A 24,171-nucleotide genomic window follows, 5' to 3' on the forward strand; every position below is an offset into this window, starting at 1 on the left:
GGTTTTTAATCAGAGACATTTACTATGATGCAATACACTTCCAATAAAACTTTAGTTAAAACGTCAAAAATCGTAAGGCCAGCCAGGAGACCAGAAACCTTTTAAAAGTCACAAACTCAATAGAACCCCATTAACTGAACATGTTGATAAAATGCGTAACACAGAGACTAATATTATTTCCCTGCTTTGCTAATAGCAGTCAGCCGCATTACTGGGAGCTGGAGTTAAATTTGATGCTATTCTTATGTTACATCTGAAATTTGAACTTCATATGTAAGAAAAACACAGCCAGAGTAGCTTTTTTCTGGTTTAGTAATTTGCTCAAAAAGATGGTTCTCCTTAAGTATTCACCAGGGATCATACAATAAATTATACAAGCCTATAATCACATATTTACCAATGATTTAAAAAAATAAATAATAAATAAAATAGGACAATACATTAAGAACAATTTTTTTCACAAGACTTATGAAAAGAATTTATTTCAATAAAATAATTTTAAAACTTAGAATAAAAAAAAATCATGTGCATTTAAATAAAAGCACTCTGCTTCCCATTCACACACTTCTTCAGTCAAGATTCCTTGGTTTAGCGAGGAAATATAGCTGGCGGATTAATGTAGGACGCACAGTGTTTTGTTTCTTGTTTTTTCTTTACATTCACACAGTGTCTTTGTCTTTCTTTCGATCCAAGTCTTTGTTGGACAGTGAGATGGAGATCTGAGTGCAGCAGAGTGCCAGAGACATACAGAAGGGGGAGATGAAGACATTCACAGCACATATAAACAAGGAGCGCAAGCAGGGCAGGAAGGTGTTGCTCAGCTGTATGCAGGGAACCAGGAACCTGGAGAGAGGAAAAAAGACATCAGAAAATAAATCATAGGTAACAATTGGTTTAATTGCTCTAAATGGATGACATTTTGTTAGGATAGTCTGCTTTGATAGGTCAGGTTGATATTCTGGTACGGACCTGAAGTCGGAACACTGGTCTGCTTGAGAATGTGGGAGATGCTCACAGTGGCAAAATGAAAATGGAGTATTAATCACATCAAGGAGAAGAAAGGATATATCTGCTGTACACGTGATTTACAGACATATGTAAGATCTGAATATTTTTAAATCCTCACAAAACATCAGTTCAATGTAAAAGTGAGCCACACCAGCATAGAATCAGATTGTTGCCATTTAAGTTTCTTGAGCAACAAGCTGATACTCTAGCTTCAGCAAGCAATTTCAAAGCAATAACATATTAATAAATCTATATTTTTACAAGTTATCACTTGTATTTTGCATGTGAAGAGAGTGAGGAATTGAATGTGTCACTGAATGACTGATTTGGTCAGAACATACCAGACACGTAAGCAGGCAAGGACGGCTAGGAAGAGTCCGCACAGGAAAGCAAGAGGCACAGCGAACAGCAAGGAGAGGCAGCGATAGGTCCAGATGCGAGTCCTCTCAAAACCAACCTGACTGTAGGTCCACACACCATCTAGGCTATGAGGAGTGGTAGGTTCAGCCAGAACATCTCTGACCTCCACCTACAGAAGACAAACAAGAAATGTATTCTGTTAGAAAAATATATCTGTCAGTCTTTTATGTACTCTCTTTTTCATTATTTTAATCGGGACTGATTTTGAAATTAAATTGCTTAATGATATCCTTTTTTTTGTATGCTTCGGAGCCATTCTTTTGAGTCAGGTCGGATAGGTAAGGGAAAGATCTAAAACATGAAGGACATTTCTTGACAACTGGAATTAGCCACCTCTCATTGAATGCTTGCTGAAAATTTGTAATCTGTAAAAGTAACTCAATGACGTACTAAAGAAAACCTGGTTTCTGAGACTGAGGAAACACTCTGTTTTTCGAGACAACTCAACCAAAACATGACAGTAGCTGTGCCTCCCTTAACCATAACATTGTAAAAATTTAAATGACAAAAAATGGTTAACAGAAGCACACCAACTTTGAAAAAAAAACTCAAGTTTTTCTCTAAAGTTTTTTTTTCAAAAGAGTTTTTGGCGGTAGGATGAAAGGGCTTTTCAGCCATATCAAAACACTTTTTTCACATTATACGAGTCAGGTGATCAACAACTCGATGTTACCACTGGCAAAAACGAGGAAGAAGACGACAGGAAGTACTAGAAGGATAGTGATTTCTTTTTTTTTTTTGACAATGTGCAGCTGGCTCCACCAGAGCTCTCACAGGATCGCACAGTCCATTAAGAGTTGTGTTATGTTATGAGCAAACTACAATTTCCCCAAAACGGCACATAGATGGCCTCTCCCGAGTATAAGGGTCCAGTTGCTCAAACGTCTTATTCAGCGTTGTATTCAGGCATTAGAATAACATACCAATGTCTCCTCTGACGGCTGATGGATGATGAGCACTTGTGCCAGGGCTGAACTTTCAATGTATCTCATGTAACTGTTTACTGTTACTGCCATGCTTTTTAATGACAAGCTTATTAAAATCTAATTTCAATTAATGACAATGCCACAATTACAAAATTGTTTTTTTGTTGTTGTTTGTTTTTACATTAGCAGAACATGTGTGCACATTTGTCATGGAAACACAGCTAGTGATTCAAATTTAAGTAGAACCAAGGACAAACTTTGAGGTGCTCCACATGAGACAAATGAATTGAGAAATTTATGACAAAACAGGTCCACTGTTATGTCAAGGAAAGGAGAGTCGGAAGGAAGAGCCAACCGACTGACCAATTGACCTTAAGGTGTTGGTTGATGCCATGTGGGTCTCTGTTGACAGGTCGGGTTGGAGCGGGAGTCGGAGAATTTGCGGGAGGGGTTGGGTCTATTGGAGCTGGAGTTGAAGCTTTCGATGCAAATTCTGGGGGAGGAGGAGGAGTGTTCACCTGTTCCTCATCACTGTCATCAATCTTACACTCCACCAGACAATCATCGCTCACCATCATCATCTTTGCTAGAGAAAAAAACCCACATTTCTCTGTTATAACAACAGAAGCCAAAGACATGGGATATTGTACTTGATCAATCAATTAATCAATCAAGTATATTTGGATAGCACTTTTCAGTAACAAGGCATTTCAAAGTGTTTCTCATCATAAAAACACAAGAATACAAAATTCTAGAACACACAGTCAACAATTGAAACATTTTGTTAAGTGCCATAGTTATACACCAGAATGTCGATTAATGTTTAATTCATGATGTTTCAGAAGCAGCTCTAAATAGCTGGGTTTTTAGTTTAGATTTAAAGGCTTTCCAGAAGTTTGTTCCAGATTTGTGGTGCATAGAAGCTGAATGCTGCTTCTCCTCGTTTGGTTCTGGTTCTGGGGATGCAGAGCAGAACCAGAACCAGAAGTCCTAAGAGGTATGGAAGCTTGATACAACAGATCTGCTGTATTGTGGTGCTAAGACGTTCTGTGGTTTATAAACTAGAAATAGTATTTTAAAGTCTGTTCTCCTGAGCATGGAGTCAGTGGAAGGACTTTACCACTGGGTGATGAGCTCTAGCTTCCTGGTTTGAGTGAGAACGTGAGCAGCAGCGTTCTGGATGATTGATCTTTTAGGCAGTCCTAATGTATACTGTTGCAATAATCGGTGCAACTATATTTATACGTATGGATGAGTTTCTCTAGATCTTGCTCCGTTGTTAGTCCTCTAATCCTGGAAATGTTTTTCAGGTGATTGAAGGCCGACTTTGTAACTGTCTTTATGTGGCTCTGAAATTTCAGGTCAGAATCCATCACTACACCAGATTTTGGGCATGACCTCTAGTTTCCATCTGAAATAACAGAAGCTGAGTGTTGACTCAAGATTGTTCCTCTTTAGGTTCAGAGATAATAACTTCAGTTTTGTTCCTGTTCAGCAGGAGAAAGTTATTACACATCACATATTTATCTGTTCTTACCATCCGTTTAGTGCTTGGATGGGTTGAGAGTCTAAGCAGAACTGGACACACACACACACATGCGCACACGCACACACACACACACATGCACACACACACACACACACACACACGCGCGCGCGCACCCCCCCTCCCCCCCCCCACACACACACACACACACACAAACTTCTCCACCAGACTGTGGTTATGTTAGGCTATATCAGCCAGCTCAGCCCTGTACTACCACCTGTTTTAGTGCCCCAAAAAGATGTCACACCAAAATCTGTAAATAGCAGCTGTTGATTTTAGGATGGATTTCTTTAGATGACTTGCATATGCTGCAGTCGCTTCATATCATTAGAAAAGTTGCATAGAATTCAGATCACATATCTATCTCATTGCAGTTTTAAATATCAGTGTCAAACCTGGGATTTCTTGAACATACCAACAATTAAAATATATGTTTACAAAAACACAACAGGATACAAGATGAGGTGATACAATTTCTTGACTTGTTGAGTAAACATCAAAGTAGATCTGCTAAATCTCTAATATGGTTGAACCATGTCTTACTTACCTCACTTAAAACGCTTTCCTAGTCCTGTATCAGTAAAGAGATTTTTTTTTTTTGCAGAGAGAAGGGACAGACTGCAGCAAGTTAATCGAAAACGTTACAAAGATCATCAGATTCATTACCAAGCACTTCAGAGATTATATGCCATATTCACCAAGCACACCAACATCAACAGTGCTCTACTAGGTCTTTAGAGTGATAGAAGTGCTAATGTGGTACTGTACGACTTATTTCTTGTGTCTGGGTCTTGGTTGGCTGTAGGGGAAAGGAGTTATTTTAGGAGGAGGAGTGGATGGGTCCAAAAGATCACATTGCAGTGGGGGAGTGGTCTTAACACAGAAATTGAAACAATGTCAAACCTACTGTCTCGTTTTGAACACAATGTAGAAACATAGCACAAAAGTGAAATATTAGCGAAAGCATGCTGTGATTCTAGATATGAGCAAAGTGGAAATGAACACCATCTTCCCTTTCTGTTTAAAGAATTGGTTAAAAAAACAGCAAATATTGTGGTATTTTATATTTTTTTAAGATAAAAAATGAAAACATTTGAGTGTAAAATTTATTTTAATATACAATTTTAGTATGAAAGAATCATGATAAAATTAATGTCCTAATAGGTTTTCAGTTGTTGTGTAATTTATATCCACATGCTCAAACATACTGTGCTTGCTTAAGAAAACACTATGCAGCATAAACACACCAAAACTTGAATCAATTTCTTTGTCGTCTTTATTGTATTCATAATTCTTACCCACATATACAGTTGAACACACTAAACTTAATAACATCATCAAACAGTGATCCAAAATATCAAGATGTTTCAACCACAGAAGAAGAATCATTTCAAAACAAAGACTCTACTTCTATTTTTACATGAGTGTAAAAGGACAGTGAAGAAATTACACATGTAAAAATGATTCAATTATATATATTTTTAAAATCAAATTCAGAAGTTCGTTAGAATTGGACCAGTGCATTAGACTGTTTTAAATGCCAACAGGGCAGAAACGAGTGGCAGATAAAAGAAAAAAACAAGTTTCTATTATGGCTCCAAGAAGCCAATATTGGTTTCACAGTTTAAACCAGAGCAAGTCACTGACTCCTCTGATAAAGGGACCATTTTGGCTCTTCAGGCAAGGGGCACAGTTTCAAGTTGAAGGGTAACAGTGCATTCCATTTGACTTGAAGGGTGGAAGAGATGGCAGATAAAGGCAAAACATCTGACTTGACTCCACTGTAAGCCAAACAAGCCTGAAAAATCAATGGCGTTTGCAAGCCATGTAAAGTAAACATTTCAGGAAATGCAAGGACTGCAAGGAAAAACTAGTCAATGGTCAAAGTTGTTTATGAACATAGATGACCCTAGTAAATAAGTCAGTGTTCCCTCATTTTCATGCACAGAGCTCCCTTCCCGGACATTGTATTTGAGAGCTGTTAGATTTCAATAAATTCCCATCAGAATCCCAACCAAAACAGAGGGCGTTCCAGGTAAAATTTCGGTAACGGAGTAAATCCGACTTTTGAAGTTCAAATGGAAGTCACCATAAGTCAACCAAAGACCTGAGAGAGAAACTCATACTTATTCTATCAAAGCTAAACCTGAGTTAGCTCATCTTGCAAAAGCCCTGAGTTTTGGCCTCATATTTATGCCTTTCATCACATATAGAGGGGAATGTGTTTTCAGTCTGTATGTTCCACCGTATGTAAAAATGATACTGTTTTTCTCGTTGTAAAATGGAACCTTAAAGAACAACGCTATCAGCATTCATTTGAATAAAATACCTAAAATAATTTGTGATGCACTATGTAGCTGATGTGTGTGACAGTGGTGTGGTCAGCCCCCAGCATTAGCTTCCTAATTTAGCAAACCCAATAGCCAAAAAAAAATAAAATAATGTTTTTGCTATTAGCAACGGGAATAAAATAATACCCTTTTATTTGCATACACCATTGAGTAATGTTGCAAAAAAATCCAAAAAACAGTTCAGATTCTAAAAATGATTTGAATGTGATGCAAGGGAACTGCACAGCAAAAATGTAAAGATGCTATGCTAACAAAAAGGTAACTGTTTCCAGCTAGCTGCTTTTTCATTGGCTGATGATAAAATTGCTCTAAAGAATACAATAATGTTTATGATTCTAAAGCCAAATATGCTAGTTATTTTGTTGATTCTACACTTGTTTTACCATTAACTATACTAGCCTAGCTTGTTCAACAGTAGCTGCTTGTTAAGAGATTGAAAGAATAATGTGTCCTGTATTTAATGGCAAATCCATTGGGTTTATTTGATGTTTTGTTTTTTTAGCATCATGTACTGGAGCTAACTGATTGAGTTAGGCAAAGTGGGAAACCATCTTAACTTGCCTTAATATGCATCTAGTGAGTTCACAATTAAAGCATGCAAATTTGACTCCAGAAATTGAGCTGCCTAACATTTTACTATACAAGGAGCAGAAAATCACATAAACTTGGCAAAAGGTGTTCAGGTGAAAAATTTCCTTACATTAAATTTATTTTGTAGGTTTTTTCAGTAGCAACAAGAACAATTCTAATTTTTAATATCACACCCTTATTAGCTAGTACATGCTTCAACCCGTTCTCTTGTCTAGCAACAAAATGATTAAAAGTATAAACCCAACATTTCAGAAAAAAAAGGTTTATAGGAATACCTTTTTCTCAATGGAAGAACTGCTCAGGTCTGGTTGACGTTTATGTCTGTCCACACTTCGATGTGTTCTATTTCTTGAAGCAAAACTTTACTTTTTTCTTGAAACAGTTTCACTAAATTCTGCATGACTTCGTTCCTTAACATATTTTAGAAAAATAATGCGTAGAAATAAAATAACTTGAGAATACCACAGGCATGGCTCCATTTGAAGGCACCATTTAAAACCGAAGTTACGCAAAAGTAGCATGAGCCCAACTACTAAACTAAAGATAGTTTTCAATTGATTTTAAAAGGTAATCACTGATGTACTATGAAAAAGTGATGAAGTTGGTGGCAAAGGTTCAAATGACTTCTGTTTTTTAGTTTAGTTTTTTTTTAAAATCATTCGGAACACTTTTGGGCTGACATCATACCGGTACACATTTTAATTTCATAAACAAAGTCTTATCTGGTGTTTTCAAGTGAAAAACGTCAAAAAAGACGCAAAGGCACTCCTAGGCACAGGCCCCAGATCAGTTTTCAAGAGCAAATGATTAGGGGGTGCTGATCTCAGACCTGCCACTAGGGGGCAGCTTAAGTATTTTCTTGTTGTTTATGTACACTCAGTACCGTACCAAGCAGTTTTTCTGGTGATATCTCTGGTGAATCCACATCCCTGATTCTCAAAAAAAAAAAAAATAAATAAAAAAAGTGCAAAAGTCAGGAGAGCAAAACAAAGCTAAACAAAAACCAGTTGAAAAAACAGACGCACTGGACATACACCTACACGGCACCAAGACTAGTGGCACTATGAGATGGCACACGCAATTATTGTTGTCCATAAAACAGAAAAAAGGGGAAAAAAACTCAAGATCTTCACTTTCAAACAATGAACCTATAACTCCACAGCTCTTCATGCTTTCATCTCAGTCCGGACTGAAAAGGGCCTGCCCTTCTCAGGCCAAATACTTTCTTAGCCGAGGGGGCGGCTGGAGCAATCGAGGAAGACGAGGAGGAAGGAGTGGCGGAGACAGAAGGAGGGAAGGGAGACGACTGCACAGGAGGCTGACGGGACAGGAGCTCCTTAAACACAGAGTTCATCTGCCGGCTAATCATGTCCTGTGTGACAACAAGAGGGGGAAGCAGACAATATAATGTCTTTAACAATATTTTCTACTATGATGCACCCCCAATTAATTAATGATTAAGAAAGAACATGCAATTTGCAGCCCTGTAACAACACAAAAATTTGTTTTGGAATATACAATAAAAAAATGTCTTTCTATGGTGGACATTTTGTGAGAAAAAAAATAAAAACACAAAAGAAATGTTACATGTAGCCTTTTTAATGTTCATGTTTAAAAGCATTTCTAGAATATGTTCATTTTATGCAGCAGGCAGGATGTTGATGCTTCTTTTTCCCTTTAATAATGAGAACTGCAAAAACACAAAATCTTACCAAGTATTGTTGGTCTAGTTTCCAGTGCAAATGTCTTAGTACTCTTGAAGTAAAACAAAACTAACTTACAAGTGACTCTTCAGCAAGATATAGGAGCTTGTTTTAAGTCAATAATTTCTTAATATTGATAAAAACAGTACTTGTTGTGCATTTTATTTCAAGACATTTTTCCCACGTTGAGTGAAATAATCCGCCGATGGAACTAGAACATTGTCATCAATATTAAGGAATTATTGACTTCAAACTAGCCCCTATCTCTTGATGAAAACCTAATTCTAAGTTTAGTTTCATTTCAAGTTTACTAAGATATTTGCACTAGAAACTTGACCATAAGTACTTAAACAGATTTGTTGTGTTTTAACCCTTAAATTAGCAATATTATATATTTTCCAGGCACATAGTGCCATTCTATAGTACAATCAAGTAACTGTGTTTCCTTCACTTGTTATAAAATTGTATATTTACATATATCGAATATGATATAAAAGAAATTTGACTCTGTAATTTAACACCTTGAAATTGGGCTGATGTCTCTTTAAGAAACTCCTGCTCTTTCTGAAGCTCTGCCTTCATCAAGTCATCACAACATGGCTCCTCTATTAACCCTTTAACATAGTTTTTACCAGTAGCTTGTGGAATGAGCTCAGTAGAGTCACAGTTTCACGCAGGTGTTTTGCACAGCTGAATGGTTGCCATTGGAGATTAGAAAATTTCTTACATATGCATGAAAGAATCAAGATTTCACTCCAGGTATGATTCTGAATAACATTGTAACATGATATAAAGCTCAAAATAGTCAATTTTACATGATGGTCGGCTCCTTTACTGTCAGCTGACCAGAATCAAAGGCATATACTTTCTTCATAGAAACTTGGTTACCCAACCTAACCTGTGTGCTTCTGAAGAGCTTCGCAGAATTGCAGAAAAAGATCCGGCTTAGTAGGACCATTACCTTGTCAACTGTTGGTCTTTCTGCTGTAACGAATGGAGGCTTGTCTGGGATTCTGCAGCTGGGCTGCCTTACAGTGTCCAAAGTGTGTCTCCGTTCCTGAGACCTGTAAGAGAGGAGAAAAATAACCCAAATCATCACACACCGCAGAGCTTCTCGTCTGTTTGTTCTTTGAGAGGAGCAGCAGCTAAGAGCTAATGCACTAACAGAGGAGCTCTTTTTTTTGTTAAGTGCATTAGTACATTTGCTAACTCTGAAAGCATTTAGCACTGTTGGCTTCCTCTAAATTAAGTTTCCCACATAAATTCTAAAGCATTACTTTACTTGGAAACTTTCAGTTGAATACAATTTAACATTTGTGTCAAAGTTGAGGTTGATGAAGGTGAATAATTCTTCAAAAAGTTTGGCGTTTGTATTCATGCTCTTATTTTCAAGTGGATGAAGATGTTTCCCCCTTTAAATAAACTTTATTGAGCAAATGAAAAGTGTGCAACCAGGAGGTATTAATTAAACAAATGTATGTAAAAATATGAATTGTTTAGAGCCTCCTTACATTCTCTTTGTGACAAATGGACATGGTGGTTATCGACCTGGCTGAATTTAGCATTTTACCACTTTTGCATTAGCTTCCACTAACTAACATGTTGGCATAATGCATTAAACAGGAGGCCATTCATTGCATACGCAATGAACAACACATACATGAACAAACATTTAACTGTCTGACAAAAGAAAAATCTCTCAAATTGATTTGCTTAATTAGAATATTGATTATATAGTTTAATGTTGAGGTACAAAAAAATCTGTTTTTTGGGGGCTTACAGTTGTATTGTATTAGAATCCCAAATCCTCCAATTCATGTAATTCTAAATGATCGTTTTGTCTGGCGTCATGAAGGGGAGACATCTCTCCCACCATGTGGTGAAACTAGAAATTACAACACAGTCTACACTTAATCCAATTTCCTGCCCTCTGCCTTTTCATCCAGTAATCTTTGTGGTATTTCAGGTCACAGCTGGACAGAAATTCGCTCCACCTTTTCTTACGTCCTGCGCCAGCCGTTGTTAGATTGATGCTCTGCTTTGTCCCATCCACTTAAATTCAGGCTGTTATGTAATCCTGGCACTCTCTGTTGCTTTGCGCAGATGTGGCTGAATCCGGCCAGATTGACTAAATGTCTCTTGACTTTCTGTTGTTTTCCTCTCTGAATTCACTTGAATCTGTCTCAGTCTCATCCTTCTGCAAATATTTGAACCATGCTAAGCACACACAGAGTTTGGTGTGTGCCTGAGGTATGCAGCCTTACACAGGTATTTGTTGTCTTGTGGCAGGGGAAGCTTGTGGTTTTCGACTTGGGCTCCCCTCACTTCCTCTCTGTCTCCCTGGCAACGAAGCACTATCGCTGTTTACTCGCATCCTGTTGAGACACGCCGAAACGGTAAGTGTCTGTTAGCGTTTGTAGGCTTGAAGACTTGTATTACTACTGAAGGTGTTCTTCATTTTGCTCATTTTTTTGTCTGTGTAAGAGTTTGGTTCACCTCAGATTCCTTGGTTTGACAAATCTACTCACATTACAACTGTTGAGATGTCTGTAATAGCATTCATAGGAGTGTTTGAGTGAGTGTGTGCTTGAGCATGAGTATTTTGTATTTGCATGTATACCTTGTTGTGTTTTCCGTATGTGGATCTTCTGCTGATAGATTTCCAGTGCTGCCTCCGCCTACTCTACCTTCTTCTCTTTTCCCTCGCTCTGACCTAGAGGAGGAGAAGCAGAGGGAGTTATATATAAAGCATATTGTTTCATGTTTTAGGAGAAGAAGATGAAACAACAAAAGTTTGAATGTGGGATAAAAACTGACCTCGTAAATATACTGGGGGAACAAGAACAACGTGATTCTACAGACAATCTAAACCTGCACACACACACACACACACACACACACACACACACACACACACGCGCACACACACACACACACACACACACACACACACACACACACACACACACACACACACACACACACACACACACACACACACACACACACACACACACACACCAGCTTGAACGTCATACAAACACTCCTTTGTATTTTAGTAACCTGCCTACTTTTATACCAAATGCAACCCAATCAAGCATTTAGGATGCCATCTCCAATATCTCTCCACTAAAGCTGCCCTGGCACATGTAGGCAACCAGCTTTTCATTTGGTTTGCATTAAATGTTGCGCGGAAACACAATCTCTTTTATCAAATATTATCTTTGCAATGCCAGCTAGAATTGCTGACACATAAAGATCACTTACACTTCAAGAATGCTGATGTACTTGTGTGGGACTAGACCCTTAACTCCTCCAACTTCGCCTCTCCACCAATCACACGAGGCCTTGCTGTAAAGGATAATAGGATCTCCCTGCTTGAAGGAAAGCTCTGCTGGAGATCTGGCCGTGTAGTCGAACAAAGCTACTGCCTCCCACTCTACAAGACAAAAGAAATCACAACAAATTTGATTGAGATAATCATTTGTGTTGCATTTATGCGGGAGCTTTTTTTGATGCCTGGCGTGCTGTCAGTATGTGCACTGACCGTCCTCACTAGGCAGATGCTCGGTCTCTCCGTCTCCCTCCTCTGTGATTGGCTCACTGCACACAAGCAGAAAAACAGAAAGTAGGTGGTCACACAATTCCTCTAGTGGTTGAGACGCAAACCAGAACTGCAGCACCACAGTCCTAAGTTGTGACAATGTGCTTACATCACACGCAAGACTTAGAATTAGACAGAATGATTTAGTGATTTCTCCATTTTGACACAACACAAATAGTTGAGAGGCTGTAGGCTTGTGTTCATTTAAGTGAGTAACAAGCTTATTTGTATTTACACAAAGCATGTGAGCACCACCAGTGTGTCTTTTAGCTTCACTGTGAAATCCTGTTTTGAGATGATGAATTATGAAAAAGGGACAGAAAGGAAAGCTGCTTTATACATTTGGAACTGTTCTACCCACCGTCTCTAACTTTAAAATAACATAACAAAACTGTAATTGGGGAGGCAGATATCAATCACTGGATATTATTTACATGGACCACATTTAGTCTTTTCTGTTGGTGAAAGGATTAAAAAATGTAAATGAGAGCAGATGTTTTGAAAATGTAGCCATTATAAAACAGTTTGTGTTTTATAAACACAAAACAAATAATATGCAAAGAGATCATTTATACGTAAATGTTTTTGCTAATCTTTCACTTACAGAGGTCAGTCCATTTACCCCATAAAACAAAAGAGTTCATTTTTTTAAAAAAACTTAAATCAATCAAGCCTTAACTGGATTATTTTATACTACGTAGAAATTATACAGTAATAAAAAGCACAATATATTATATGAACTAACTAAACATCCTTTAAAACAGTTAATGATGGGTGAAATGTAGTCTTCTTGTAAAAGCAAACAAAATATTGGGTATTTTTTCCTGTTTTAAAATGCAGAGCGACGACCCTTTGAAGGTTTGTATTCATATTGTCACTCAGGTCTCACCAGTACTCCTGCTCCAGTGTCATGTGCTTCTCGTAGACCGGACCTGGCAGTTCCGATTGGCCGGGGAAGATGCTGTCATGCTGAAGGATCATGGTTTTAACAAGATCATTGATCTGTGGTTGCCTAGCAACGGCGTCGTCAGATTCCATCCCCCTCAGCAGGCTCGGACCGAAGCAAACAGCCAAGTTGTAGGGCTGCATCATGTTCTCGTCGCTGTACTGAGACACGCTGTGACCAACAAAAAATTGAAAAAAAAAACAAACAAACCCGAGCACAGTGACCAGAAGTTTCAAAACGTCGGTGGATATCAGTAAGAGGAGGACATCAATCACTCGGTTTCAGCTTACTGGTTGAGGAAAGCGAAAAGGTATCGCATCACGATGAGGAGAGGCCGTGGGAAAGTAGAAACAATGGCTCTGATCTGGACAGCTTTCTCAGTCTCATCTTCGATTTCTGACCAACATGGGGAGGAATCAGATGAGAAACTTGTTGAGAAACGATTATGTGTTATTAAGTTACAGCTTCACTGAGAGCCAGAAACCCCAGAAAATGTGACTTAAATCAATGACTATCTATGTGAGATGGTCACTTAAACAAAATCTAAGTAATATTCAGCTCAAGGACAAAGTTTTTGTCTCCCGACTGTATGGGCTTTGAAAGCAGATACAGCTGTTGCATGGTTTTAAAACAGGTTTCCACCAAAACAAAGACACAGAGGTTACATGAAGGCATCTTACGGACACATTCCAGCAGCGGAGAGTAGCTTTCGTAGGGGAACAGAGGAGGCTCAAGCCCCCTGAAGTACAGCTTCAGCACGCCGGCCACAGAGTCCAGATCACACTCACTGTCTGACAAAGGATCCTCCCCTGCAGGAAATTAAAAGAAGTGCATGGGAAAAAAAGATTGCTATTGATAAATTGGCATATTATTTGTCACAGACTGTATTCAGAGACCCTAAATCTCTCATGTGCACACGGCAACACAAATATGGATTTTTCTCAAATCTAAACTCAAGTCTGAGGGGTTTTTTTATGTAAATAAATGTTTTTACGGATATGAAACAGATTTTCTGTGTTTATGAAAGACCAACCCATATAAAAATGTATTCATTTTCCTAGATATCCGGCTATGTGTGGACTCGGCCTAAAAATAATATCGGCCGTTGGTAAAATAATTTATCACCCTTCTGCTTTTCTACATCTTTTCACTTTGCAACAATAAATTGAAATTTTTCAATTGGGATTTTTTGCAAAGTAGAACATAATAGAGGAGCAAAAATAGTACGTGGTTACATTTTAAGGGCAACAACAATAAACATACAGCCACAGCTACTATGCGGTAGTTTAGGTAAAAGTAGATTCATGTGTTAGAATTATTCAAAGTCCAGAGCCAAATATATGGGGGTTAATTTAGTGGCAGGACTTATAAATTGCTTTTCAGAGACATTCTCCATCCACTCTTGATGGGCTGGAGTTATTAAGCAAAGAAGAACAGGCACAAAAAGTCAGTCTAAGAGTGTTTTCACACCTGACAGTCCAGTAGACTCAGTTTGATTAGGGAACCAAAGTTGCAACATTTGTTACATACATTTTCAGCTTGTGTGGTTCTCTTTCACACTGCATTGTGTTAAACAAACCAAAGTCTTTGAAAAACTTGTTCTCCTCCATGTCTGTGGTGGCGCTGCACCAAAACCTGCTGTAGCAAACCACACAAAAACTTCTGATAAAGGCACTACGCACAACTTCCTTCTTTATAAAATGTAAATAAAAATGGAGTGACGTCAGATTGTAGCGGTAGTTTCTTTTTCTCTGGCAAAAGATCACAAGCCAATTCTCCTGCCAACGCTAGACTAGACCGATCTGTTTTGGTTGTATTTACCCAGAATGCTCTGCACTATAGTCCGCTTCCTACTTTTGGCTGCCCACTCTGGTCCGCTTGCATCCTCTTATGCATTCGACCACCAGCTCATCAGCATTCCCTTCAACCCAGACCAAACCGAGGTCTCTAGGCTGACCAAACCAGTTTGTTTTGTTGGTCTGCATCACAATCCAAGTACACATTTCACATCTTCCCCATAGAACCAAACTTTAGTGAATGCTCCCTTAATCTACAATTCAGGGAATGAATGTAAAAGGTTCTTTATGTTTGGTCTAACATGCTAAATCTCAATAAAATACCTATTTGTGGTTGCTTTTTGACCAAAAGTGAAAAAGTTCAATGTGTATAAATACTTTAAATGTAAATGCAAAAAGAAATCCCAACATGGGGTCTTTCTGGGTGGAGTTTACATGTTCTGCCTGTGCATCCGTAGGTTCTCTCAGGGTTCCCTGACTTTCTTCCATGGTCCAAAAGCATGATCGTTAGTGTAACCGGTCTCTCTAAATTGCCCTTCGGTATAAGTGTGTGCACAGTTGTTTACTGTGTGTCTCTTTGTTCTCCTGTAGTGGACTGGATGGATCACTTACCTCTCTCAAATGCATCTCTGATGAGGTTCACCTCCCTCTGGGAACCAGGAACTCTGAAAATTCCTTCATGGTGGAGGCCTGCAACACACGCCCTGACATCAAAGTCCATCTTCCCCATAGAAGCTAAAGGTCTGGACAGACATGTACCCAAGCTAAGAGCAGTTCCACCTACTCATGACCCCCATCATCCAAAGCTCTTTCTCTCTCTCTGTCTGCTTGCTATAGCAGATAAACTGACTCACCATGAAGGTTTATGAAACGAATGCAGCTCTCAACCACCACAGGAATCTGCTGCCCAGAGCTCTGCAGAGACAAGACAGGCATGCAAATGGAGAGTGAAGATACAGTCAAACATAGAGGAGAAGGAAATGTTAAAATGTGTAAGAAAAATGAAGCAAAAACAGCAAAGAAACAGGAGAAAGTTGAAGCAGAAGGCTAATATAATGCTACTATTATCTAATAGTATTTTTCAGCCTGTAGCCCCCAAAGCAACAGTTTCAGAGACTGTTGACACCCTAAAAATACATAGAATTATTGATACTGGCTTAAAGGGGTGTATAGTGCCTTTCAAGTAATAACTATGTTAACTCCAGTTGATAAAAAATGAAATGCTATATAGATAAAATATGACTGAAGAGAAATTTTACTTTCTGATTTAATGGCTTGAGAAATTGGGCCACTGTGTCTTTAAAAACTCCTGCTCTTTCTGAATCTCCGCCTTCGGAAAGTCATCACAACAAGACTCCTCTATTAACATTTTCACCAGTGCTGCATTGGGAGGTAGCTTGTATCATGAGCTCAGTGGATGCCCGGTTCCAGCAAGAACTAATTGATGCTGGCTAGTCTGAAGGAGCTGAGTGGGGGAGTCTGTGAAGCTTGTTAGCTTGTGAACTGTAGCTCAGAAGAGGAGCTGTGTCTTGAAGGCAGTGCTAGGTCCAAGTGGGCGTGTTGCACAGTTCAATGGTTGCCATGGAGATGAAAGCATTTCCTAAATATGCAGGAAGAAATCGAAGCAACACTAATAATCTTCTGGTAATAATATGCCTTTATCCTACTAATATTATGACGTTAGCGTCATATGATGTTTTTATAAAAAAAAAAGACAATCTCTTAGCCTGGCCCTAATATTCAGTCACAGTTCAAAACTTTCTAGTCATAAGGAGTTCTTTCTACACCGCCGTCGATTTCGGCTTAAAACTTTCCCCGTAGGATTTGAACTCCAAAAATGGGCGAACAGAAGCGACACGCCGGACACGGCTGTGGCTGTGTACCTGGGTCCGAGACATTCTCCTTCTTCTTCTGCGCCATGCCAACAGCAAAGCAAGGACACAGAAAAAAAAGGCAGAGATTAGAAAAGAGACAGAGAGAGAAAACGAGAATACGGAAAGTAAAGATTTAAAGGAAGTGGGAAGAGACACACACACACAAACACGCACACGCTTGATAGAGTAGTCGAGAGGAGGAAGCAAAGAGGGCAGCATTTCAAATCCTTTTCATAAGCGAAGGGGCGGCGGGGGGGATGTGGGGTGAGATAAGAGGAGTTTGGATTGAAAGGAGAGAAAGGCAGCAATAAGCTGTAAGCATGATGGCACACATGACTGCAGCGTGCATTTCCACCTTCAGTTCTTCAGCACTGGGATTTTCTCTGTGATTTTATTTTGGAGGGCTGAGCAGCAGAGCAGCAAACTGAAAAAAAGGGGGATGGAAGGAGGGGGGCAGTAAAGTGTGTGTGTGTGTGTGTGTGTGTGTGTGCTGTCAGAGTGTGTTACCTCTATGTAGGAGAGTATGTCTGTGGTGAAGAGTGTGTGGCAGAATTGGGAAACTGGCCTGGACTTCCGAACCCGGACTGACCGAGTAGTACATTGCATTCTGGGAAATATAACAAATGAAATGCTGGTAATCATGATGATGTCTGACAGATCTGTGCAAAGGTTTTTAAAACACCACTCATTTATTTACTTCGTCCTTCCAGTTAACTTTCTTGAAATCTTTAGAAATGCAGCATGCATCCCCAGTTTTTCTAGTGTTTCTGAAAGTCTTTCCGACATTTATAATAATTGGAAGTAAAGTATAATGAAAAAATTGAGTATAAATAAATACTTATGCATGGTAATGCCATGTTTTTTTTAACATAATGATGATCGATTGGTCTAAATTTCCTCCATGTTTTTCCTCTGCCCCTCCCCTCGACTTCTCACTGTCCTCTCTCAGGCACACTTGTTCTTGTTTTTGAACATGTGCATGGAGCCTATTTACCTGGAGGGGTCGCTGTCCACGGCTTCCGCTGGAAGGAAGATACAGAAGAAGTGTGAAAAAGGGAAGACTAACAAGTGTAGCAGTGAAACAATACAATGGGAATGCTAGTAAAGTGTCTCAACAATTACAATCTCACTCTTAATGCCAATTTTTTTTTACACTTTGTCACATTAATGACCACAAAGTTCAACAATATGAGTGAAACTTTATGGAAAAAGGTTCAATCTGCGTGAGAAGCAAAAATAAAGTGGAAGGAATGTTACATGTGATGTTATTTCTAGACATAAATATTGTGAAATATAACCAAAAGTATGTCCAGTTCCTATTGAATCAATGCTCACTATTTGATGCAATTACAGTTATAAATGTTTCTGTTTGAAGAAACATAAACATTTATGGCCTCCTCTTTCTAAAATAACTCTATAATAATCAGATTTTATGGAAAATGTTGGAATTTGATGGCAACCTAAAATGAAAAAAAAAAAAAAATCTGTGATATATCGATATATATGTATATATATTCTACAAATAATTCAATAAGCAGTGGTGAACTCAAATTTTTTATCAATATCAAGCCGTTTCCAAGAGAGAGTGCAGCTTAGTCATGCACTGGCACGGTAAAAATAACTTTAAAACAGGATGAAACTCCATGAGAGGAAAGATTAGTCATGATCTTTTGTTTCACATGAATTTTCCACAGAACTGTGTGAAAACCATTAGCGTTCGGCTATTTCTTCATTTCCGCCCATCGTGTTCTGTTAGCCTGAAGGGCCTCATGAAAGCAGGCAGATTCTTGGTAATGAGTTTATACAATTTTCCATGTCGATTATTAGCAATGTTGGGTTTAAGCTGCTTCTAATACGCTGTATAAATATATGAAGAGCACCTTTCTGTATGGCATCTTGTAGAAGATCGTGTTTGGCTTGAAGTTTGGAGGCCAGAGAGCTGCTGTTGAGGAATTCTTTTACTTTCTAAATGAATGATAATAATTAAAAAAAAGAAAACAGAGATATCAACAACTAGGTCACTCAAAAAAGGATTTTCCCATTGGGAAAATGCTTCAATATTCTTTATTAGTGAACTGTGTCCAACTCACTGTTAAGTAGTAAGTCTCCGTCTCCTGCTGATTGGCTCGACGCTTGGCGAGGGAGAGTTTCGCCGTGGTTGTGACTACTGTGGTAGGCGGCTCATGTGATAGGCTGGCGGACACGTCGGGGGAGGGGTTGCACTCGCTGTCACACATGGAGTCCAGCAGGGCAGCAAGTGTGGCTTTAAGCGTTTTACTGATCTGAAAAGACAGAAGGAGCGATCGCGTTGTGTTTTCCATGTTTCCAGCAGCAATTCTTGACTAAAAAACACAAATTTTCTGCAGTCATGCTGTTCATAACGCAAAAAACACAGTGTTAACTGACCTCCTCTGTTTCCAAGGTTACGGCAGCGAGTCGAGACTGAAGCTGTTGGAATCTGGTTTCGAGCTCATACCTCACCTGGCTCTCCGCACTCACCTCGCACACCTAAAATGTTACAAAAATATAATGCGACCCAAAAAATAAGATGTGTTTGGTTTGGTTAGAGAAATTTTTTAGATCTTTTTCCAGCCATCATTGGGCGAGAGGTGCTCTGTTTACAGGGCAAAACAGGAAAGAACAACCTTAGCAAACATAAACTTGACAGTTAAAAATCAACTTTAGGACTGTAGGACCATTGAGCAGTCATATTTTTAAACTGCTTTATGTAATAAAGTTAACGTGTCACATTACTGTGAAGCGTAAACTGAAAACTATGTATTTGTATTCATCGCCTCCCCACTGGATAGTTTATGCTTAACTTATTGCTGAGTGGCTAAAAAGAAAAAAGAAATCCCATTTGCAATTTTAGTTTTTAAAAATACTTTTTTTAGATCTGCAAGTACCTTCAAGCTGATTATTTTGGACATGTAACAAAGGTTTGGACACCCCTGGTTTAGATCAAAGCATTGTTATGTATTCAAAGGGTCCAATCAAATTCCAGACCTAAATCTAATTGTGAATTAGACTTGAAAATTGACTCTATCACAACTGGAGCTATGTTGGAAAGAACGCAGCAAAATCTGCAGTCTGATGATGTGCAAAGTTCTAGAGACGCACCCATAAAAGACTTCTTAGAAGTTTTGAGTCAGTTGAATTCAAAAGCACACCACACTTTTAAGATTTTCAACTGTAAAAATGCTGAAACTCATAGATTGTTTTACTTCCATTTCACAACTATGCTTTAACACCGAAGCTTGTGGCTCAAATGCAACTAAAAGTGAAAACCATCAAGCGGGATGAAATCCTTTCAGCTCATGTTGGACATCCAGGATGTTTCATCTTGGCGCTGGACGCCATAGCAACAAAGAGTGACAGTACCTGGTCACCCTCGTGTGGGTGATAGTTGAATCTGAACGGAAGGCAGAAGGCGGCATCATGTTGCTGTAGCAACGCATCCCTGTCTCCACTCTGGTCCAGGGATGTCACAGCAGTTTCCAGCTGCTTCAGCCCCGTTTCCTCTGTCTTCTGAATGCGCCACCTGCTGGCCAGGTAGCACTTCATCACTCTCTCCACGGACAGATGGAATCCAAGGTCACAGCACTGCCAGGAGAACCAAGAGAAAATGATGCAGATCTTGTGAAAGGATTTTGAGAAATTTTTGGTATGTATGAACTGTTTCTGCTTTCTAAGATCCAAAAACCAAAATCTATTCCAAAAACTAAATTGATAGAGCTTATGATTAACAAAAAATCAACATAAATGACCACAAACCTAACCCTTCATTGTAAGAAGAACATAACTGCACTTAAAAGCAAACAAACATCTGAGTAGTTTTAGAAATCCCCAGAAATGTTTCTTACATCAATGAGAGTGCTGACATCCTGCAGGTAGTATTTGTTCATGGCTGCATTAGCTGCAGCGAGATTCAACAGGTAGTCATTCCGTGCCTTTGTACACTTCAGCTGGGTCTCCTGCATTTTTCCATGTCTCTGTTCACACAAATACATGAAAAATCACATTTAAAAAAGGTACTCAGGTACTCGCTTTTAAAATTCAACAGAAATTTCCATTTGCAGATGTTGAAAACACCTGAACTCATTTAGCTCAAAGAGGAAAAGGAAGTGGCTTCCGCTGCAGAAACCTCACTTCAAGACTTCCTGTGGTTTTGTTCAGTTTTTGATTCGACAGACGTTCACATTCACCTTCTCCATCAACCGCTCCATCTTCTTGACGGAGCTCCGCCTCTGCCCTGCCAGTTGGCCGGGGCCGAGCTCGGCCGACTTCCCAGTGTGCCTTTCTTCCAGACGCTCGGCTTCCTTCAGTTTTCCCTCAGCTATCAGGCAGTCTGTGTGGTACTGGTTGTACGTCTTTAGAGCCTTCATTGAAATGCAGAACAGCAAAACGTGTCGTGAGCAAAATCAAAAGTATTGTCCTTTTAACGTGCCAGATGTTTAACTCCGCCTGTACACGCCATCTAATAACTGGTGTTACGTACCGTCTGCAGTTCGGTGGTGACCTTTAGCAGCTCGTCCTGCATCTGGATTCCCACCTCTTTGCTCTGCAACGTGCACAAGTGTAGGTTGTTAGCAGAAAATGTGAAAAGTGTATGTGTAAATGTTCAGATATACACATTTATGGCGGCCAGATAGGTTTTTATTTTTGTGGTCTTGTCTGTCACTTTATCAATGCATGGCTGGTGATTTTCTAAAATGTCTTGATAGAGTTCCAGTAAGTGTTACATTCGTATAAATGGTGTCTATACACAATACTGTGCGTTCTATTTTTATAGTTCAAAATGATTCTTTCAACACCTTTTTGCCAGTCAGCTAAGACAGTGACTTTCGTGGGCTTTTTCAGTCATCCCAGTTTTGACTTGTATAAACTAAGACTAAAATAAGATGTTTTCTGCTGAAGCTAATGAAACAAAACACAGGTTGAAACTGGCAGCTACAGTATAAGTGAAAAAATATTGTATTAGCTTAAAATATGGAATAAGTTATAACTTGTGACTGATGTAGCAATTTACCTCAACAAAAACTTTACAGCTATACTGTAAATAAAGACAACAACAGTATTTCTCTAGTTACAGTACGGCTACAGTAAGGAAGCATCTAGAAGGGCTTTCTTTACTCTTGCTGAGGTTCTGCTTTAGCAACTGATATTAACAGCCACCATGATAAGTTCCTTTAGCAATGAGTCAAGCGGTATTAACGATCAGTAGGAGAGCAGCAAGGTATTTACAAAACTAAAATAGCAAAGCTCCTAACAGATGAATATGGGCGCATGTATCCAGACGAGCTAATGACGTAAGAAAGAAGAGTGTTTTTTTCTGACACTTTATGTCAGTTGATGATTTAAGAAATATTTGTTTCAGCAGCTGCCAAACATAGCAATGTGGAAGCACAAATATAGAAAATATGCATGTCTAAATTAGTTTCTTTGCATCAGCAACATTTAAGATACATTTAACATTTAAGTTGAACTGATATAATGTCTAATGTGGACAGGCTGTTAAACAGTTTTAGGGAACATATTATACATATTAAAGAGACGATTTCAATGCCAAAGAAACAACCGGGTACTTTCTGCAGAGAAAAGGGAAGGCAACTTATTTATCCGAGCATATTTCTCTTGCCCAATTCTACTTTTGGCTAGGACATTTTCTCATAAATAATACAATGACTTATGCTCCAGAGCACAGCAGTATATATATGTCCTCTGCAGAAATGAATGCAGGGTTTAAAAACTAAAACTGTGTCTTTAATTACTCAACTAGTCAAAGTTGGAAGCAGAAGTTCCAACATCTAGCGTATGATAGATTAAAACACATGTATGCTACATTTTATTTCCACTTTACTGTCAGATTCATAACCTCAAATTATGGATGTAATCTAAAGGCTCTTTCACACCAGAAAGATAACAAACAGTGAGATTACACTGACAATGTGGGAGCACTGAAAGGTTTTCAGATCTCATGTACTACATGTCTATAAATCATACCATACCAACTTTATTTATAAAGCACTTTAAAACAACCACAGCTGAAACAAAGTGCTGTACATAAAATAGATAAAAACAAATACAGTTTAAAACAACAAACATACAATATAAAACTAGATCTCGCTGGAGTTGAAAGCCAAGTAAAATAAATGGGTTTTAAGACGAGCTTTAACTCATAATCCTGACTGACATAAATCATATGTTTAACATGTGAAACAACCTGCCCTCTCTCTCCTTGGTTAACTAGATAGTACATCTGATTTTTTTTTCTCATAAAAACTTTTTTCAAACCTTTGCTATGACATTTACAAAGGAAGAACAGAGGAAGAGAAGCCCAGTGAGGTCACCTCAACTTTGTCTGAGGATCAGATTTCCGTCTGTGACTGAGAGACCAGACTAGAGCTCAGAACTGACACACTAGATGATTAAAAAATACTTAATCTATCACCTTACTGTTCTATAAAGAAGGAGAAACGCTTTTCTGTTGGTTAACAGCCCGATAGATGTGACTCCAGACAAGAACATATGTTCTGAGCCAACTTTACCGAAGAGTCATATCAAAACAACTTGGATCATGGCTAGCATTAACCAGCTACATTGACCAACATCTAAGAATTTGGCAGAACATTAAGAGAGGATTGTTACATTTCAAAATTTATGAGAACATTATTATACCTGTGAAAGATTTTGTAAAGCCCAGATATAGATGTCATTGATTTGTAAGTTTCTGATAAATTATTTCGCAATGTTTCAGTTTAACTTATACACTGCAAAAGTTTGCATTGACACAGGCTGAAAGGCGACCCAGAGAAGAAGCCATTAATCCAAAACTAATAAAAAAAAACCAAAAAAGTGAATGTTAATGATATTCTGCTAGGAGATCTGTCCTCTGGTCTGATGAAACTCCAATTGAAGTGTTTGCATCTAATGGCATTTGTTGGGAAAAAATAGGAAACACGTGAGACCAATTTCTAAGAAAATCTATGTACAATTCTGTTTGAAGAAAGTTACCTCGCTCATTATTCTGCAGTTTTGTTTTTCATAATCCTCACTGACATAAATAGGTTCACTCTGATTTAATGCCAGACAGAAAGAACAAATGTTTAATTTTGCTCTTAATGTGCCTAAAATTGCTTATGTTCAACCTCAGAGCATAGACATGAAGATGACAGTTGCTTTGAGGTATTTTACCTTACTTGGGTTTGATTTACTTTGATGTTTTTTTTAAATAATGAAAAGTAAAGAATATACTTTCAAAGAAGCATGTTTCTTTTGAAAAAAATAATTGAGGTATTGTGTGATGTTTCTAAAAGGAGTCAGTACCGTATTGTTTTTAAGGCTGTGCACCTTTATTTTATTTAATTAATTTATTTTTTGATCAGCTGCAATAAGGCCTCAAAATA

General features: G+C 38.5%; 2 protein-coding genes and 1 long non-coding RNA gene across 4 annotated transcripts in view; 1 reads left to right on the forward strand and 2 right to left on the reverse strand.

Moving 5' to 3' along the window:
- Positions 1 to 356: 356 nt before the first annotated feature.
- cav4b (caveolin 4b) lies at positions 357 to 4,686 on the reverse strand. Its single transcript, XM_055048453.1, has 4 exons — positions 4,448 to 4,686; positions 2,726 to 2,940; positions 1,350 to 1,537; positions 357 to 843 (listed from the first exon to the last, which is right to left on the reverse strand). Exons 2-4 carry the CDS (start codon positions 2,933 to 2,935, stop codon positions 660 to 662), a joined length of 582 nt encoding a protein of 193 aa, XP_054904428.1. The 5' UTR covers positions 2,936 to 2,940; positions 4,448 to 4,686; the 3' UTR covers positions 357 to 659.
- Positions 4,687 to 5,158: 472 nt separating this feature from the next.
- arhgap4b (Rho GTPase activating protein 4b) overlaps positions 5,159 to 24,171 on the reverse strand; it is a 33,583-nt gene continuing 14,570 nt past the window's right edge. The window contains exons 5-24 of one of the 2 annotated variants that reach the window (XM_055048456.1): positions 21,264 to 21,326; positions 20,971 to 21,144; positions 20,629 to 20,757; positions 20,147 to 20,368; positions 19,172 to 19,273; positions 18,856 to 19,047; positions 18,646 to 18,730; positions 17,760 to 17,787; positions 16,775 to 16,802; positions 15,746 to 15,806; positions 15,504 to 15,581; positions 13,776 to 13,904; positions 13,386 to 13,491; positions 13,039 to 13,266; positions 12,093 to 12,148; positions 11,813 to 11,984; positions 11,166 to 11,258; positions 10,810 to 10,920; positions 9,507 to 9,609; positions 5,159 to 8,214 (exon numbers count right to left, since the gene is read on the reverse strand). In XM_055048456.1, the coding sequence (XP_054904431.1) occupies positions 8,017 to 8,214; positions 9,507 to 9,609; positions 10,810 to 10,920; positions 11,166 to 11,258; positions 11,813 to 11,984; positions 12,093 to 12,148; positions 13,039 to 13,266; positions 13,386 to 13,491; positions 13,776 to 13,904; positions 15,504 to 15,581; positions 15,746 to 15,806; positions 16,775 to 16,802; positions 17,760 to 17,787; positions 18,646 to 18,730; positions 18,856 to 19,047; positions 19,172 to 19,273; positions 20,147 to 20,368; positions 20,629 to 20,757; positions 20,971 to 21,144; positions 21,264 to 21,326 (2,358 nt within the window). In that variant the 3' untranslated portion in view covers positions 5,159 to 8,016. Of the gene's footprint in view, positions 8,215 to 9,506; positions 9,610 to 10,809; positions 10,921 to 11,165; positions 11,259 to 11,812; positions 11,985 to 12,092; positions 12,149 to 13,038; positions 13,267 to 13,385; positions 13,492 to 13,775; positions 13,905 to 15,503; positions 15,582 to 15,745; positions 15,807 to 16,774; positions 16,803 to 17,272; positions 17,373 to 17,759; positions 17,788 to 18,645; positions 18,731 to 18,855; positions 19,048 to 19,171; positions 19,274 to 20,146; positions 20,369 to 20,628; positions 20,758 to 20,970; positions 21,145 to 21,263; positions 21,327 to 24,171 lie in introns of both variants that reach the window. The other variant, XM_055048455.1, reaches the window with a different exon arrangement.
- LOC129371709 (uncharacterized) lies at positions 13,320 to 16,171 on the forward strand. The gene is made up of 3 exons (XR_008607187.1): positions 13,320 to 13,405; positions 15,483 to 15,632; positions 15,729 to 16,171. It is a non-coding gene; the product is annotated as an uncharacterized LOC129371709 (long non-coding RNA).

Source organism: Poeciliopsis prolifica, unplaced genomic scaffold (assembly GCF_027474105.1).
Source record: "Poeciliopsis prolifica strain line A6 unplaced genomic scaffold, Auburn_PproV2 SCAFFOLD027, whole genome shotgun sequence".
Classification (NCBI taxonomy): domain Eukaryota; kingdom Metazoa; phylum Chordata; class Actinopteri; order Cyprinodontiformes; family Poeciliidae; genus Poeciliopsis; species Poeciliopsis prolifica.

What these genes read in the sequence shown, in the direction of transcription:
- cav4b (XM_055048453.1), bottom strand. Translation starts at nt 2,935, where the DNA reads ATGATGATGGTGAGCGATGATTGTCTGGTGGAGTGTAAGATTGATGAC. An exon ending in GCATCAACCAACACCTTAAG is followed by an intron (nt 1,538 to 2,725) that starts GTCAATTGGTCA and finishes TGTCTTCTGTAG; the next exon opens with GTGGAGGTCAGAGATGTTCT. An exon ending in CTTGCCTGCTTACGTGTCTG is followed by an intron (nt 844 to 1,349) that starts GTATGTTCTGAC and finishes TCCTCTCTCCAG; the next exon opens with GTTCCTGGTTCCCTGCATAC.